Here is a 17051-nt window from a genome sequence, read left to right as displayed (position 1 = left end):
TGCTAAAACCCTTCTGGGCCACAAAATATGCCCCCTGCCACCATTCCAGTGCCAATTTTTGCCCCCCTACCCTCCAAATATCTCACAAAAAGTGTGTGTGTGGGAACTATCTTTGACTGCAACCCCCTTACACACAAACTCCAAGCAAAAGGAGAGAATTATCTGAAGAAGTGTGCATGCACACGAAAGCTCATACCAAGAACAAACTTAGTTGGTCTCTAAGGTGCTACTGGAAGGATCTGTGTATTTTTTTATTTTGTTTTGACTATGGCAGACCAACACAGCTACCGTACCTACCTGTAAGTGGAAGGTGAGGGACTCTTCAGACATTGGGAATAGCTCAGGTGAGCTATATGAAACCTGCATCCCTGACTTCAAGTAAAAAAAGGGTCCTCTCCAGTCACATTTTGATTCAGCTTCCCAAAGACTTGCTTTAAAAAAAAGGGGGGGGGAAGGAAGCTCAAAATCTGGGGCCCATTGCAGGCATGGGCCCCGGTGCTCCAACTGCAACATGGATAGCCTTGCCCAAATCCCTTACACAAGGAATGGGGAACATTTTTTAGTTGTGTTTTGTTTTGTTTTTTGTTTGTTTAAAAAACAACAACAAAACTTCCAGGAGCCATTTGCCAGTGGTGGATGGGGCTAGAGATGACAGTGGGTGGGCAAAAGGTGCTACTCTTGCTTATATATGATAGGCTGCATTCCAGCCACACAAAAGACAGACATTTCTACACTCATACGATGCCATCCTGGTGAGCTAGCTTAAGGACATACCAAAGCACTTGGGGAGGGATGGAGAAGTGTGGAATTCATAGCTGTCAACTTTTTCCTTTTTTTAAGGGAAATTCCCTTATTCCGAATAGGATTCCTCACAAGAAAAGGGAAAAGTTGACAGCTATGAATTAGGAGGGGATGTGGCATCTGAAGGATCCTTAGGGCCACAGAGAAGCTTGGAGGGCCACGTTTGGCCCTGGGTCTGAGTTTCCCACCCCTGCCATACATGGATTTTATCTAGTAGCAGCCTACCAGGTGGTGGGGCTCTGCAAAATAGTGTATGCACTAAGCATTGCACACCCCACCTGCTGCTAGGGATGTTTCCTCTTAACCACATTCACCGTCAGTCACAAACACACACAGTTTCTCCCCAGTCCAACTTTAGCTTCTGCCACATTATGCTCAAACTCTGTGGGACAGAGAAGAGGCAGAGTCTAACAGTTTCCTAGCACTTTGCAAAGCCACTGTCATTATATCTGGTCTTGTCATAAAGGTGATGCTGTTTTCACAGGTATAATTGAAGCGAAGCGTGCTGTGGTATTTGTTTTCCCTTTTTCTTTCCTCATGGTCATTATCTGTTCCTCTCCTTTTATATCAGGCATTCACAAATAATTTATCATTATTGGTGGAGAACTCCCAATATCTCTTATGCCCTTCCCAAATTAGGCCAAGCCTGGTAATAACTACTTGGTACCTGGTAAAGTTGAGTACAATGGATGCAGCTTCAGAGTAGTGTTCTGCTAGGGAGGCGTGAACAGAGTTCATTTGTGACAGTGCTGAAATCAACAAAGCTACCATGCTTGGGTACTAACAGTGGCATCATGTAGGGGTTTTTTGCCTCCAAAATAACGTTTGCAGATAACTGCATTCTCTTTCAATTTTATAATTTTCTAAAAAGGAAGCCAACACAGATTTAAAAAAAATCTTTGGGAATCTAGAACAGAACTGTTCTGGAACGGTAATACACAACATAACATTTATTTTCTGGAAATGGACGTTCTACAGACCCTTGTTGGTGCCTGCTACCCAAAACGGGGCTTAGCTTTGGGGGACAACAAGTCTTGCCTGTGCTATGGCTTGTAGGTTCTTTAACTTTCTTTTTCATCCATTAAACTTCAACTGAGACTCCTGGGTGAGGACAAGACAAGACAGTTCCAGGAATAAACAACAGGAAAAAACATAGTATCTGTAGTCTAAAAACTGACTTTTCAGATACATATAAATCTGTTATGAATAAAACTTTGGGACATATAATAGATAACAAAAGCTCTTAGGGAAGTGGAGGGGCATCAGACTGCTGAACTGTGGTTATCTTAACAACTTTTCCATAGAGGCAGACTGAAGGTAGCAAGGTTGAAATCCAGCTTCTTGGCCCTGGACTAGCCTGATTCTTCTGGCTCTTCAACATCTATAAATGGAAAGAAAGACAGTAAATCTCCCAGTTCCCCAATGATTTATCATGTTCCAGAATAGCCTGTATGTATGCCTACATAAACCTCATTACAAAGGGCCACAGAAAGTACCAGGTTCAATCCGTGGCATTTCCAGGCAGGGCTGGGAGAGACCCGTCTGACATCTTGGAGGGCCACTGTCCGTCAATGTAGACAATACTGAGCTAGACATACCAGTGGTCTGACGTGATATAGGCAGTTTCCTATGTTCCTGCTTAGGGAGCCGAGTGAAGCTCAACATTGTTTTAATCATCTATATGCCTTGCAGGTTGGCAGAAAATTCTACTCATTACTGGGAAATCTAAGGAAGATGAATACCGTATTTTTCGCTCCATAAGACACACTTTTTTCCTCCTAAAAAGTAAGGGGAAATATCTGTGCGTCTTATGGAGTGAATGGTGGTCCCTGGAGCTGAATTGCTCAGGGGCCAAAAGAGGATCATGCTTTTTATTTTACAAAGAGAAAAGGGGGTGTTGAAAGGACCCCGCTCAGCAGCTGATCAGCAAGAGATTGGGAGAGAGATAAGAGTCCAGGCTCCCTTTCAGCCCCACCCCCTTGCCCAGGCCTCCATTGTTGAATGTGCTGCAGAGGGTGGTTGTTTGTTTCCCCAGCGACATGTGACTGGCTGATTAGATTATCTGTCTGGAAACTGTAGAAAAGGCTCCCTTTCCTTTAGAAGCTGCAGAAATGTGAGTTGAACCCCATAAAATGGGGCTTTTCCTCTTTGTTTTTCCCCCTTTGCAAAAGGAGCTTTGCTTTTCCCCCTTTGCAAAAAAGCTGCAAAACCTTTAGCTGATCCTCAAAAAAACAGGGTTTTTCCCTTTGCAAAAAAAAGCTGCAAAACCTTTAGCTGATCCTCAAAAAACCAGGGCTTTTCCCTTTGCAAAAAAAGCTGCAAACATCTACTTCTGCTTCATTGACTACGCAAAAGCATTTGACTGTGTCGACCACAGCAAACCATGGAAAGTTCTTAAAGAAATGGGAGTGCCGGATCACCTCATCTGTCTCCTGAGAAATCTCTATTTGGGACAAGAAGCTACAGTTAGAACTGGATATGGAATAACTGATTGGTTCAAAATTGGGAAAGGAGTACGACAAGGCTGTATATTGTCTCCCTGCTTATTTAACTTATATGCAGAATTCATCATGCGAAAGGCTGGGCTGGATGAATCCCAAACCGGAATTAAGATTGCCGGAAAAAATATCAACAACCTCAGATATGCTGATGATACAACCTTGATGGCAGAAAGTGAGGAGGAATTGAAGAACCTTTTAATGAGGGTGAAAGAGGAAAGCGCAAAATATGGTCTGAAGCTCAACATCAAAAAAACTAAGATCATGACCACTGGTCCCATCACCTCCTGGCAAATAGAAGGGGAAGAAATGGAGGCAGTGAGAGATTTCACTTTCTTGGGTTCCATGATCACTGCAGATGGTGACAGCAGTCACGAAATTAGAAGACGCCTGCTTCTTGGGAGAAAAGCAATGACAAACCTAGACAGCATCTTAAAAAGCAAAGACATCACCTTGCCAACAAAGGTCCGTATAGTTAAAGCTATGGTTTTCCCAGTAGTAATGTACGGAAGTGAGAGCTGGACCATCAAGAAGGCTGATCGCCGAAGAATTGATGCTTTTGAATTATGGTGCTGGAGGAGACTCTTGAGAGTCCCATGGACTGCAAGAAGATCAAACCTATCCATTCTCAAGGAAATCGGCCCTGAGTGCTCACTAGAAGGACAGATCCTGAAGTTGAGGCTCCAGTACTTTGGCCACCTCATGAGAAGAGAAGACTCCCTGGAAAAGACCCTGATGCTGGGAAAGATGGAGGGCACAAGGAGAAGGGGACGACAAAGGATGAGATGGTTGGACAGTATTCTCGAAGCTACTAACATGAGTTTGGCCAAACTGCGGGAGGCAGTGAAGGATAGGCGTGCCTGGCGTGCTCTGGTCCATGGGGTCACGAAGAGTCGGACACGACTGAACGACTGAACAACAACAACAACAACAAAAACAGGGCTTTTCCCTTTGCAAAAAAGCGGCAAAACTTTGATCCTCAAAAAACAGGGCTTTTAGAGGAGGAAAACCAGAAAAATATTTTTTTCTCCTTGTTTCCTCCTCTAAAAGTGAGGTGCGCCCTATGGCCCGGTGCGCCCTATGGAGCGAAAAATACGGTAACTCTCATCTTTGGGAGACACAAGCAGAGATGCCATACCCAATAACATCCTGTGAATAAATGGTTAGATTTCCACTCATTTGTTCCCTACAGGTATGGGAACATGGCAAAGGGGAAGCTGATGTGGTTGTTCCCCTTTGAACACAACCCTCTCACCTTCTCACAAAGCCTTGCATTTCCTCCGAGCACAGGAGTGCCTCGCCCAGCATCTGAAGCTGCTCCAGAACTTCTCGTTGCATCTCCAGAGCAATGCGATGTATATGGTGGTTGGAGTTATTGTACATGATGGCATTCTGGAACATCAGCATGAGATCCCGCTGGAACTGCACCATATTTTGAATGTGGCCCTTGGAGAGGCTCCTCTTTATGGAGGAAAGATCAGCTGGCCTTCAGAAAGGAGGGAGAAGTGAGTTGCACTTGTCTGTCATTCTGGCCAAATTGTTAAGAAAAAATTACATTGTCTCTCGGAGAAGGATTTGGGCAGTTATAGATTGGAAGCTGGCAGAACTTTAACTTGGTAGCCCAGATAGCTCTCAAAGGAAATATCCAATCCTTAGAGTAAGAATTTCTATTCCTCCATCAGTGGATGGTGGCAGTTACCGGTACTGGCTTGTGTTGTACAGTGGATTTAATCTTCCAACATACTTTTCTTTGGTTGAAATCAGCCCCTTCCCTCAATTTGGATCAGGGCTTTGATGATTCTGGGGGTGGGTTTAACCCTTCACATACCCATACTGCTTCCTAATACATAAATCACATACTAAAGCTGCTATTATCCACAGAGTGGGTAGATAGGAAGATGGGTACAATATAGGCGACTGTCTTTTCCCATCTAAATAATAGCCTCTGGTGGAGTGATTCATGTTAAGGGAATCTACCCCAGTACTGAAGTCCCAATCCAAATCCCATCCTCTACCTCACTGCTTTTCAATCAATAATTATTGGGTGGGTAAGGGGAAGGACTGGGAGACTGACTCATGGACTTCATCGATCCCACCATTGCATCCAGGCAGGCTTCTCCTGATCCAGATGTTATGGAGAAATAGAGCTGAGTGTCATAAATTTACTGATGGCATCTGGCCCCAAAATGCCTAATGACTGCTTCACAACAAGCATTCAATAGCATAGGGGATAAAATAGTGCTTGGCAGCATCCCATAATTTAACCACCAAAGGAGCCAAAAAGTACTCTCTCAATGTAGGTAGGACTGGAACCCCACATTTCTCATTCCATGGAGCCAGTCCAAGAGGCTATATGGACAATGGTATCAAAAGCAGCAGAGGCAGAAAAGCAGGAGCAAAGCTGCACTACCCTTGCCCTGCTCACTGTAAAGGTGGCCAAGGATGACTCGGTCCCATAGCCAAGCCTGAACCCAGATTGGAATGGGTTTAAATGTTCTGTGTCATCCAAGAATGCTTGCAGCTGCCCTGCCACTACTCTCTCCACCACCAATAAATTGGTAGCTGCAACTGGAGGGTAGTTATTCCAGTCTGAAGGGCCCAGGGCCAGTTTCTTCAAGAGTGTTCACATCACTGTCTCTTTCAAGGCAGCTGGAACCACCCCTTCACAAAATAAAATGTTCTCCATGCCTTGGACCCAAGGAATCAAACCCCCTCTGGTAGATTTAAGAAGCTAGGAGAGACAGGGGTGAAGAGGGCATGTGGTCAGACGTATTGCCACCAGCGTCTTATCCATATCAACTTGACTACATAAGCTGAAACTGATCCCGTAACACATCATAGACTCTGGCATCGGACAATTCGGCTGGAACTGCAACCATGGCAGTTGTTGTGACTTGTAGCCACTCCACAGCCTTATTCTCCGAACCAGCTCTCCCTCCACTTTCTCAGCTGACCTTTTCACCACATCTTTGTAACCAGGAGCCTGCTTCTCGGAAACGGGCTTCAGAAAGGGGCCGCTGTACCTAAGGGGGAGACAAAGATGAAGAGAGCTAAATAGGCTTCCCCATGTGCATTACACTTGACTGTCCACCGGACTTCATGCCACACCCTTTTCTGTATCTCAGAATGACTGGTGGGGATGACAGTGAGTGGCAGATGGAAGTCAATCAGCTAAGAAATCATAATATAACTATTAGAAAGGAAGGGTGAAATGCTCAGGGTAGAACCAAGCACAGGTTTGTGCTTTACAGGGGGCAGCTGTATGCTGTGTATGCATAATGTCGGACCAAGAGAATCAGGCCAGGATGGGCTGAAAAAAAGGGACACATTCAGCTGTTGTTCCATCTTCCAATTCTAATTATGGGGAAGGGCTGTAGCTCAGAGGAAGAGCATCTGCTTTGGTTGCAAATGATTGCAGTTCAGTCTCCAGACAAGACTGAAAATGTCCCTAGTCTGAAACCTGGAGGGTAGCTGCCAGTCAGAGTAGACAATGCTAAGCTAGAGGGACTAATGGTCTGATTTAGTATAAGGTGGCTTGCTATATTCCTAACCCTAAGACATATAGGACAGGACACTCCATTTCCTCCAAGCTTCAGTCCTGGGATCCCAGCGTCTTCCCCCATATTTTCACCAGTTCTCTCTGAGCTTGATCCACAACATTCTTCTTTTCGAGCTTTGACTCCCTCAGTATCCAACTCTGGTCTTTCCACGCAGGCTTTAAAGTCTTAGGTTTACTCTCACTGTATCGGTACTAAATTTTGGCACGTTTCCTCTATTTATATATTTCCTCCTCTTAAATTTCAACCCACCCCACCTCACCTCACACACATAGTTCACCCTCTTAATAACCACCAGATACGGGCAGTCACTCCTGTTTACCCAAATACACCTTGATAAATTTGATGCTGCTTGCCCCCCCAAAAAACCCCAGGGAGATAATCTCAGGAGTGTATTGGATTTTAGGATCAAGAAGCAAGTTTGATACGATTTCTGCTATTAAAAAAAATTAGCAGATGCAGTAAATGCAATAAGCAAGGTGCCTATGTTACTGAATGTATAGATGCAATGCTACACCACTCAAAGAAAGGAAACAATTTGAAAGAGGAAAACTGCATGGTCAGGAATATTTCCGTCTAGACCAGACTGTGCAAAAGGTTGCATCTCTTAAATTGGGGGAAGGAGAGGACCCTCACAGGAAGTGGCATGCAGACACAGACAAATCGCAAAGATGCTGTGTGATCTGCACCAGCTCTTGAATGGTTGGTATCAAGCAGCCATGAAGATGTGCTACTGTGGATGCACCCTTAGTCCCCTTTGCCTCCATAAACCTTAATAACACACCTGTGGCCAGCCACCATCTTCCAGATGGACAACAGAGTTTTTTTGAAAAGCAAAAGCTGCTGGGGAGGGTCGTCTTGGCTCAGCTGCATCCTATACAAATAAGAAACAGAACAAATTTATTCCCAGCAGGAAAAAGAAATTGGTGGGATGAAATGTGTTACTGGATCAGTGATGCAGCTAAGGTTTGTTAGCTCCCGATGGAAAAAGAAATTTGTGCAACTTACCAATGAAAGTTATTAAATGAAGGGGTTAAGGAGCACAGAAATGTAAATTTCTAGAGAAGGCACAGCTAAGATACACCCCCTCACCTTCAGGGAGGGGGGGAAGTACAGTATTGTTTGTTTCCTGCTCCTCTCTCCCTCTTCTTTTTGAATTATGCAACTGACCAGACACATGAGACTGGCGCTCCCTGTCCAAACTCCATGCTTGAAGGTACCCTTTTTGTATTTTGTAGCCTACTCAATAAGTTTTTACCTGTGTTGTTTTTGCTGTAGCATTGATTGATGTGTGAGTGTGACCTTTACTTAATATAAGTAAAGCATTTAAACTTATGAAAGTTTGCGCTCTATTAACTCTGAGAGTGGTAGAGGCAGGGGAACACAATTAGTGCTTAATACTGGGACATTTAAAGGTCTAACAACCTATATTTGCCACGCTTTAGTTTTAAACTCTGCTGGGGGCTCTTTTGACTACAGAGTGAGTCAGCCCCATGTTTTTTTTAATTCAGGCAGTCAGCCATTTTTTCTTTTGTAGTTTGCCACACACATGGGATATCAGGATTAACTAGTATTCCCCAGTTATTTCCTAACAAAGAGTTCCCCACGCCTCTTCTAGAGGGATTTTTAGGCTGCAACCCTATATATAACCTTATCTGGGAGCCAGACCCACATAACTCAGTGGGGTTTACTTCTGAGTAGACCTGTACAGGATTGCATGGAGAGATAGCTGACTACACTTAAAAGTACTAAGCCTGAAGAGCAGGTATGATGCCATTTCTGAGCCTTGTGCCACCATTACTCACAAAGGCAAAGAAGCTGTACTTGTGGTAGGGGAGCTCATCAAGGGTGTTCCATAGGGACTGGAGTCATCGTTGCTGTAACTCAGGTGGAAGTCACAATCTTTCCAGTCTTCAGCTTGTTCTTCAGTGCGTTCCGCAGCTGCTTCCTGGTGAACACAAAATAGGCATGAGCTGAATTGGCAAAGTAACAATTGGAATATCAAACTCAAGGCCAGATGCCCATGATGGAAGATACAAGGATTCTAACTGGGTGTTTCCATGTTTTCTCCAGCCCACCTGAAAATGCAGCTAAGCCCTCCCAAGCAGCTTGTTCTCACTTTCCCCCTTCCCACCAACAATCATGGCTAGCTCACAGATTTCATCTTTCCCTTGGTGCTTATCAACTTTCACTTCACTGTGCTTCTCCTTTCCAAATAATATGACCTCTATCCAAAAATGGGGAGATGAAGCACAGAGACAGAAACCTAGTCCCAAAACTCGACTTGTGAGAGTTTCACCACTTACCTCTACGTTTTGTGGCATCCCATCCTTCAGTGTTCTCCAACTGAAGGAAGTATCATTTGTAAGCTCTAATGAGTAGTCATCTTCATCTGTTTCTCCTGCACTTGCCACAAGGCTATGCAGCACCTTCTTTTCCAAATCCCCATCAGGATTGTCATCCTGAATCTGAGAGTCTCCTGACACCTCACACAGATCTTGTTGCTCTTCCATTCCTTCTGCTTCCCAATTCATAACTGGCAACCCTTCTGAGACCTGCAATGCCAAGTTTCCCCTTCCCTGGGAAGTAGCTCTCTTTTTCAGAACCTGAAGCTGACTTCCTTTAGCCACTTCCTCCTCTGGGTGGATCAGAGTTCCCTTTATGTCTCCTTCATGATCCAGCAATCCCCTTCCAGGCTGCTCCCCAGCACTGCAAAGTGCCTGTGGACCCTGGGCCAGGTATGTGCTGCCAATGCAAAGGGGCTCCATCAAATGTGTTACCTGGAAGAGAGGGTGACAGGCTAACAGCTTAAGACCATTGCAGAATTAGTGACATTACAGAACTATATGCAGATCTGTCCATTCAACACATCTTTTGTCCTAACAGGCATAGGATAAAGACACAGCCAAAACACAGAATAACACTCCATGGCAGAGCTGTCAACCTTCCTTTTTTTGCATTGGGAAATGGCCATAGCTGTCAACTTTCCCTTTTTTTGCAATGGGAAACGGTGCTGGAATAAGGGAATTTCCCACAAAAAAGGGAAAGTTGACAGCTATGCTCCATGGGCATGTTAATAGAAGTGCATCTGGGCAAAGACACCCTTCCACTTTTGAATTAGAGGGCAGGCACCAACCCTTGTCAACACATTTATCCTGAACCTCTATCTCCAGGTACCTTTACCCAACTGCATACAGAAATTGCCAGTCTGCCACGTTCACTGGGAGCACTATTTTTTCAGCAGTCCCCTCCAATTGACAAGGTCACCCACCACCACCTCCACCTTTTCCTCAACTGCACCCATCAGCAGCCATACCTCTGACAGGAACCTCAAGATAGCATCCTGCTTGTACCTCCCAGCCTCGTCTTGGTCCCCTCTGCTGGCATCTTCCCATTCCAGAGGACCACTCGTTCCCAGCTGACTCTCCTCCTCTTGGCTGCTGCTCTCCTCGACTTCCTCCTCAGCAGTTTCTTCCCCCTTTCTCCAGCAGCCTAGTTCCAGGTCAAGATCTGAGCTAGAGCCTGTGGAGCCCTGGGGAGACTGGCAGCAGCTGCTCTTCTCAGACTCTGTGAAGAATTCTTCTTTGGACTCCAGCCAGGTCCACACGTGACCCATCTACAAAAGGTACACGAGATGGGAAGAGGGTTTGTCACTTGATCACGTGCTAGCTTCAGATCAGATCAGGTGTTCGAGCAGGTAGTAAAGGAGCCAAGTTCAAACCCTGAAATACGCAATCTGTTGTGGTAATGCTCTCAGCTGTGACTTGAAAAAGAACTTGTACCAAAAATTATCCCTAGCTTCTAATTGTCTATGTGGCACTGCACATCTGCCAAGTCTCACAGCTTTCCAAATGGTGAGCCAGGAGATATCAGTGAGTGGGTTGCTGAAGCCTTGGGTTATATCACCAGGTTTGCTAGCAGTGGGGACTGGGAACAGGGCAACCCAGAAGTGGCTCAATGGCAGGGCACCTGCTTTGCCTGCAGAAGGGACCAGGATCAAACCCTGGTATCTCCAAGTACGGGTAGGAATGTCCTTTGCCTGAAACCCTTAACAGCCACTGCCAATCAACACATACTGCACTGATCTAGGTGGACTAATTGGCTAGAATGGTACAAGGCAGCTTCCAATGTTCCTGCATAATAGGTAAAGGAGGAGAGGTGAATTTCTCAATGCAAGGTGAATAGAAAAGGAAGATCCTTTCTAACAAGAACGATAATCCATTGATAGCACAATTTTGCAAAAGAGTTGGAAGCCACTGCCTTATTACAATCCAATGTGTCTAGAAGTCAAGATCTCAAAATTTTATCTAGTTTTAAAGGAGGAGATAAAGATGCTGCATGAGATGCAGGTGAAAGTCATGAAAGCCTTCCGTTAACACCACCCTGGGGAAATTGTATTGCTTATGCTGGGATCACTTAACTGGTGATTATCCAGTTATTCTTTTGATTATCCCTGAAGGATTCTTCGGGGTGGAGAAAATCAAGAAATCGTTTTTTGCTGACAAAACCAGAGGATGTCTTAAAACAGTATGACGGTTTCTTATTTTACTCCCATTGGTGACAATATAAATTTTAGTAGACATATGTTTTGGAGCAACACATTGAAGCGTTTACCGAGATATCATGGTCAAAAGAAGTGATAAGAGAAGCTGAGGTTGAGGAGCCCTAGGTGGGTCTCCAGGGCTTTCTATCCAACTCTCAGGACTCTCCCTCAGCCACTTGCCCTCCTCAGCCCACATCCCTCATGGGTTTTCTGTTCCTACTCAGGCACTGGTGTTTCCATCTGCCCCACCCAGCCTTTCTATCCCACACTGTGACTTTGAGAACAGCAGCAGGTAGGAAGAGATTTCAGGGATGGATATGTGTGTGTGTGTGTGTGTGTTTATAATTTGTGTGTCTGTTTTTCAATTTGATCCTTTTACATGGTTTTGTATGTTTTATGGTTTTTATGCATTGTGATTTGCTGTTATTTTTATTGATTATAGATTGGTAATTCTTTATTGTGGTACATGTGAACCGTTTATTATTTGCCGTTGTTTCATTTTGTTATTTCTTATTAGATTCCAATGGATTGTTGATTGTTGCTTTGTTTGATATGTTTAATATAAGTTGTCTATTTTAAAGTTGTGATTTTTTTATATTGGATCAGATTGTTATTATTAACATTTTATTGTGTGTTGGAAGCCGCCCAGAGTGGTGTGATATAAATAAAATATTATTACAGTATATTATTTTCCTGTGCCCTCCTTGACTGCTTTTGCTGGGTTAAAATGTGTCTTGTATGCTTGTATGGAGGATGGACAGGTGTAGGTGTATAGAAACTTCCACTGAGTTGTAATGTAGCCTACTGTACAAAGATGAAGAATCACATCAATTTCTCTGCGGATGTTTGTCTCTGGCCGCAGCCAACAATGACATGTGGCTCCCAGAAGGTATGAACCACAATGAAGGCCTCTGTGCACCAGCTGCTGGCTGCCCCCATAAGACCTAAACTATCATAGCTTCAGTCTTTGGCATCTCCAGTTTGAAGAGTGGGCAAGGGAGAAAGAATTCTTAAGTAGCAGGGCTGGGAAGGGAAACCTATCCAAGATATTGGATCAGGCATGGAGATCCAGTTGTTAGACTCCAATTTCTATCAAGTGCAGTCAGTATGACCAATAGTCACGAGCTGACAGGAGCTGAAGAAACTAAAATGTAACTTTTTTTCTTAACAAAATTTTTTTGCTGCTGTGATAATGAAATTTCATGATCTTTAAACAGATGAGTTAAACCAAATTGACCAAAACAAATTATGGTTTCATCGCCTTCCTGTCCTAGGAAGGTGGCAAGTGGTGCTTGGAAGGAGACAGAGCCATGAGACAGACACAGGCAAAAGAAAAAGGCTGCAGCTTCTGCCTGCATCTGTATCTGTAAGCAGTGGTGGGATACTTAGCTCCAGCAGCAACAGTAAGGAAGGAGGAAACTGCAGATCCATTCTAGGTTTTTTATTCTGTCTCTCTGTCTGCTTCCCTCCTCCGCACTTCTGCCTTAGTCTCTCCCCCCATAGCCGCTTCCCTGTGGGTTGTGTCACCTGAGGCAGCTAGGCTGCTGCTCCATGCTCTCTCCTCCTTGCTATGACCTCGTGTTTTGAAACATTAGGGTGTGTCTGGGCACACCTAGCACACCCTGCATGCACACCTCTGCCAATGAGAAGAGACAATACTGGACTACCACATGCCAGCAGAGGGCCATCGCTAATGTTGATGTGACTTTCCTGCACCCAGAGACAGGTACAAACTCCTCGATCACAGCACTGAATTTGATAGACTGGCTCAAACTCCTCCAGAAAGACCAAAACTGTCATGGAAAATACAATTGTTTCCTTTTGCTCTTCAGCAACTGATCTCTGAAGAGCAGAGGCAACTATTTTTTCAGCACCTGGGCTGGAAGGAGAGACTTCTCTTTATGATGGGGAGGAAGATGGGAGCCAGCAGACCTGTTTGAAATTGCTTGGCAGGTCTGATCTAGCTGATGAATTTGCCATTCTGAACTACGTAGTCAAAACATTAACAGTATGTGTAGGTCTTTACAAACAAGTTTTTCTTAGAGAGGGTGGTAATGTAAATAAAGCAATGCAGCCATCACACCTTGCTCTACAGGATTCTCTACTACAGTTTATTATACACATTTACACACCACAAATACAAAAAATCTGTACACTTCACATTACAGTACGTACTAGCCACCAGTTGCTAGCTAATATGAGGACACTAATAGGACCCCAATACTGCTGCCCTACAACAGGCAGTGGGGCTGCTCTCTTGTTTCTGGGATTACCCTGGTTACACATTCCAGGATGATAGATATTCTTTATTACTGACAGGGCAGCCCTTCCCTGTCCATAGCCATTTCGTCCTCAGGATCAGGAAGGTTCTCATTTTGCTTCCTGGGTGCAGACACCAAAGACTGGGCTGTTTCCTATCTTCAGCATCATTTCTTCATCTTCATATCTGCTTCAATTGCACAACGCCGCCCTCTGGTTCCCCCATCCTAATCAAAATGCAGAGAGAAGGGAAGGCACTGTTATTAGCAAGACTGTGACAAAAGGAAAGACTGCTGGCCGCCATCTGTGTTGCCAGGAAAGACTGACTGCGCAGACAGGCAGTACCACTTGCCTTCCTAAAACACAGAGGACTACCTTATGAAACCAGCTACAGAGTTTGCATGTGAACTCAAAAGGGGAAAGGGGACTTTTGGCATTGGCATATGTAATGATGTGTTTGCCCCATGTGAAAAGTTCCAAGTCATTTCTTTCAGTGGGCAGAAAGGATACTGGCTAACATACCTGATCAACTGCTGCTCTTTACAGAAGTTCTCTTCCAGGTGGGTGACCCTGCCACTATCTCCCTAGCATGTCCTCACAGCGGCTCTCTGTGAATGTACGGAAGCTAGAGAGATCACTTCCATCTGCTGCCCACTCCATCTGGCTGCCTTTCCTCATGCTTCTCTGTCTTTAATAAACAGGCATTAGAAAACAATCCCTACCCGCATTCCCTTGGGTGGAGGATGAACCTGCCAAAACACATATTTGGGCGGAACAGCAGCTTTCTTACTATAGGATCATGGCTGCATCCGTGGAAACAAAACACTGTATTTTAGTCTTCTTGCAGTGTACACTGTCTAGATTCTAGAACTATCCCATCGCTTGGAGGGGGCTTCAACACAAACTGTTGCAAGAAGTACTGTATTTTTCCGTGTACAGGATTAGGTTTTTTACCTTTAAAAATGTCAAAAATTAGGGAGCGTCTTATACACAGATAGTGCTGAGGGTGTATTTTCTTAAATCTGAGTCCCCAAAAATAGGGGCCGTCTTATACATGGGGGCATCTTATAGATGGAAAAATAGGGTATGTATGAAACAGCGGTTCATATGTAACTAGATTTCTCTTTACCGCAGGGGAAGCCATTATTGAGACAACCCTTCCTGGGGATCTTTTCCTGTGCCATTCTCGGAATAATTTCACAATTTTATTGTCGTGTTATGTCTTACAGAAAGCTGCTCTGAAAGCCTTGTGAGCTATGAAGGCAGGAACCAAGCTTTAGATGTAAATAATTAAATCCAACATGGGGATGCCGAGAAAACAAGGCAAGAGCCGCAAGCCAAGGATATTACTCTGCAATGTGGATTTTAGTGTGTAACTTTACCCTCTAAGCAAGAGTTGCCTTTTTAAATGTAGAGTCTTGTGGTCTACCCAAAGCCAGAATGGAAGGAGACAGACTGAAGAAATGAAAGGAAGTGGGCAGCCTGCAGCCAGAAATAACAAAAAGTCCCCCACTTTTCCACAGACATCCAATCACGAAACAATACACTGAAGCACAAGGGGGTAGAGACATTTCTTATGTTTCAGCAACCCAGACATGACCATAGTCTGATTGTAATTTTAGAAAGCCCCTCGTCATGCAGACAATGTCCCCATATTGTTATTGTGCTGCTGAAAGCGTAATCATTAAGTACTTACAAAGAGAGAAAGGAGGAAGGCAGGGGAGCCCATGGGGACACTGTCCTGTTAAAAGACAAACAGAAGTAGCAAATAAATTTGATGGAAATTACACATCCACACACAGGAAGACAAGACAACACAACGTGGCAGCCTAAACCAGTGTTTCTCAAACCGTGGTCTGGGACCCACCAGAGGGCCTTGGGCCACTTTCCAGCATCCTCAGTGTCACAGCCTCCCCTGTGCTTCCTCACTTGCCTCCCTGTTTCCTAACTGGACTATAGCCTTTTGGCTGGACCAAAGACAGCACCAGCAAGAAGGTCTCCTTCCTCTCAGGGAAAAGGGACAGAAGAGGTTTTGAAGGAAGTTAGAAAGTAATATAAAAGATTAATATTTATTGTTATTATTATTGATACTAATAAGAAAATAAACAAACTGGGAATAAAAAAGAAGGGTCTAAGACAAGAAAGCTATTACAGGAAGAAGTGAATGTAAAAGGACCAGAGAAGAGGAATGAAAGAAACAGGCAGTTTGGGGTGGTGGGTGGGTGGGGAAGTAAGTACAAGTTGAGTGTGAAAGGAGAATAGAATAAGAAGAGATGGGTAATACTTAAATGCAGGTGCAGGTGGAAAGGGAAAAATATAAAAGAAAAGGACTTCTCCACTTAGAATATCTGAATCAGTGAATTTGGCTTAACATGGGGAGACAGCCACAATACTGGCAGAGTAATGTTTGTACTTAGCTTGAGGAAAGATGAGCTATGAAACTCCTTGCAACAACGACAACAGCAATTTGCTAGCCAATTATGGCAAGCTCTTCCTCCCTCTGCCACTATTTTCTGACTCGTGACCTCAATAATGTTCAGTTATCTCAAGTTGGTGCTGGGGGTAGAAAGTTTGAGAACCCCTGGTCTAAACCAAAGAAGCATGTCTCGATTGGGCTCCTGACTTCAAGTTTTGGAAAAGTGACTTCTCTGTCTCTAACCCACCACTCAGATAAAAGAATAGAGCTGCTCTTCACACACTGAAATGCCAGCCCTCTTCATTTGGTAGCAATCCTCAACTTCAAGGACAAATTAATTTTTCAGTTTACTAGATATTGAAAAACGCAGGATATGGGGGCAAGGGAGAAGGACTGCCACAGCCATTTTTGTTATTAATTAAACCGAAAGGGTAAGCCCACTTCTATTCCGAATGAGACTTCTAAATGAAGGATTCCAAAGCCTCTCTACTCCCCTCAAATGGATGCATCTATCAAATGGCTCAAACAACCTCCCCCAAACAAATCAAAGGTTCTTGTTAGCCCCCACCTTCTCTGAAGCATCTTGTTTCCGAGTGGAATCTCGTCCACGCAGACTTTTTGCACTGATCCCAGACTCAGACGTCTGCATGATCAACTGTGTGGCTAGAAATTGCTGCAAGAAACCACATAATAGCTATTAAGGTTCTCAACATGAATGCAAGTTTAGTGGCTTACTACCGAAACAATGGAGGTAACTTCAGTTTACTTGTTTGTTTCTAAGCCTGCATTCCTTTTGATTGATCTTAGGAATGGTAAATCATGCAGGGATAGTCAGACATCAGGTTTAACCAGTTTCTCTCCAAGAGGATCTTATAAGCTAATGAGACAATAAAGAAGCCGCAAGGAGCAGGCATCTTCTCTAGTGTACAATAAAGAAGCCGCAAGGAGCAGGCATCTTCTCTAGTGTACTCAGTGCT

At 44.3% G+C, this 17051-nt stretch overlaps 1 protein-coding gene across 11 annotated transcripts in view; it reads right to left on the bottom strand.

Moving 5' to 3' along the window:
• Window positions 1-4535: 4535 nt before the first annotated feature.
• The window catches only part of BRD8 (bromodomain containing 8), a 28265-nt gene continuing 15749 nt past the window's right edge, over window positions 4536-17051 (bottom strand). For 9 of the 11 annotated variants that reach the window (XM_033140498.1, XM_033140500.1, XM_033140504.1 and 6 more), the window contains 5 exons: window positions 16643-16747; window positions 15355-15399; window positions 10173-10472; window positions 9163-9636; window positions 8643-8804 (listed from right to left, as the gene is read on the bottom strand). In XM_033140498.1, the coding sequence (XP_032996389.1) occupies window positions 8658-8804; window positions 9163-9636; window positions 10173-10472; window positions 15355-15399; window positions 16643-16747 (1071 nt within the window). In that variant the 3' untranslated portion in view covers window positions 8643-8657. Of the gene's footprint in view, window positions 4786-6253; window positions 6323-7640; window positions 7731-8642; window positions 8805-9162; window positions 9637-10172; window positions 10473-15354; window positions 15400-16642; window positions 16748-17051 lie in introns of those variants that run through there. The other 2 variants (XM_033140507.1, XM_033140501.1) reach the window with 2 other exon arrangements.

This window comes from Lacerta agilis, chromosome 2, assembly GCF_009819535.1.
Source record: "Lacerta agilis isolate rLacAgi1 chromosome 2, rLacAgi1.pri, whole genome shotgun sequence".
Classification (NCBI taxonomy): Eukaryota; Metazoa; Chordata; class Lepidosauria; order Squamata; family Lacertidae; genus Lacerta; species Lacerta agilis.
The sequence above is the reverse complement of the archived record's forward strand: the minus strand, read 5'-3'. Positions and strand labels throughout refer to the sequence as shown.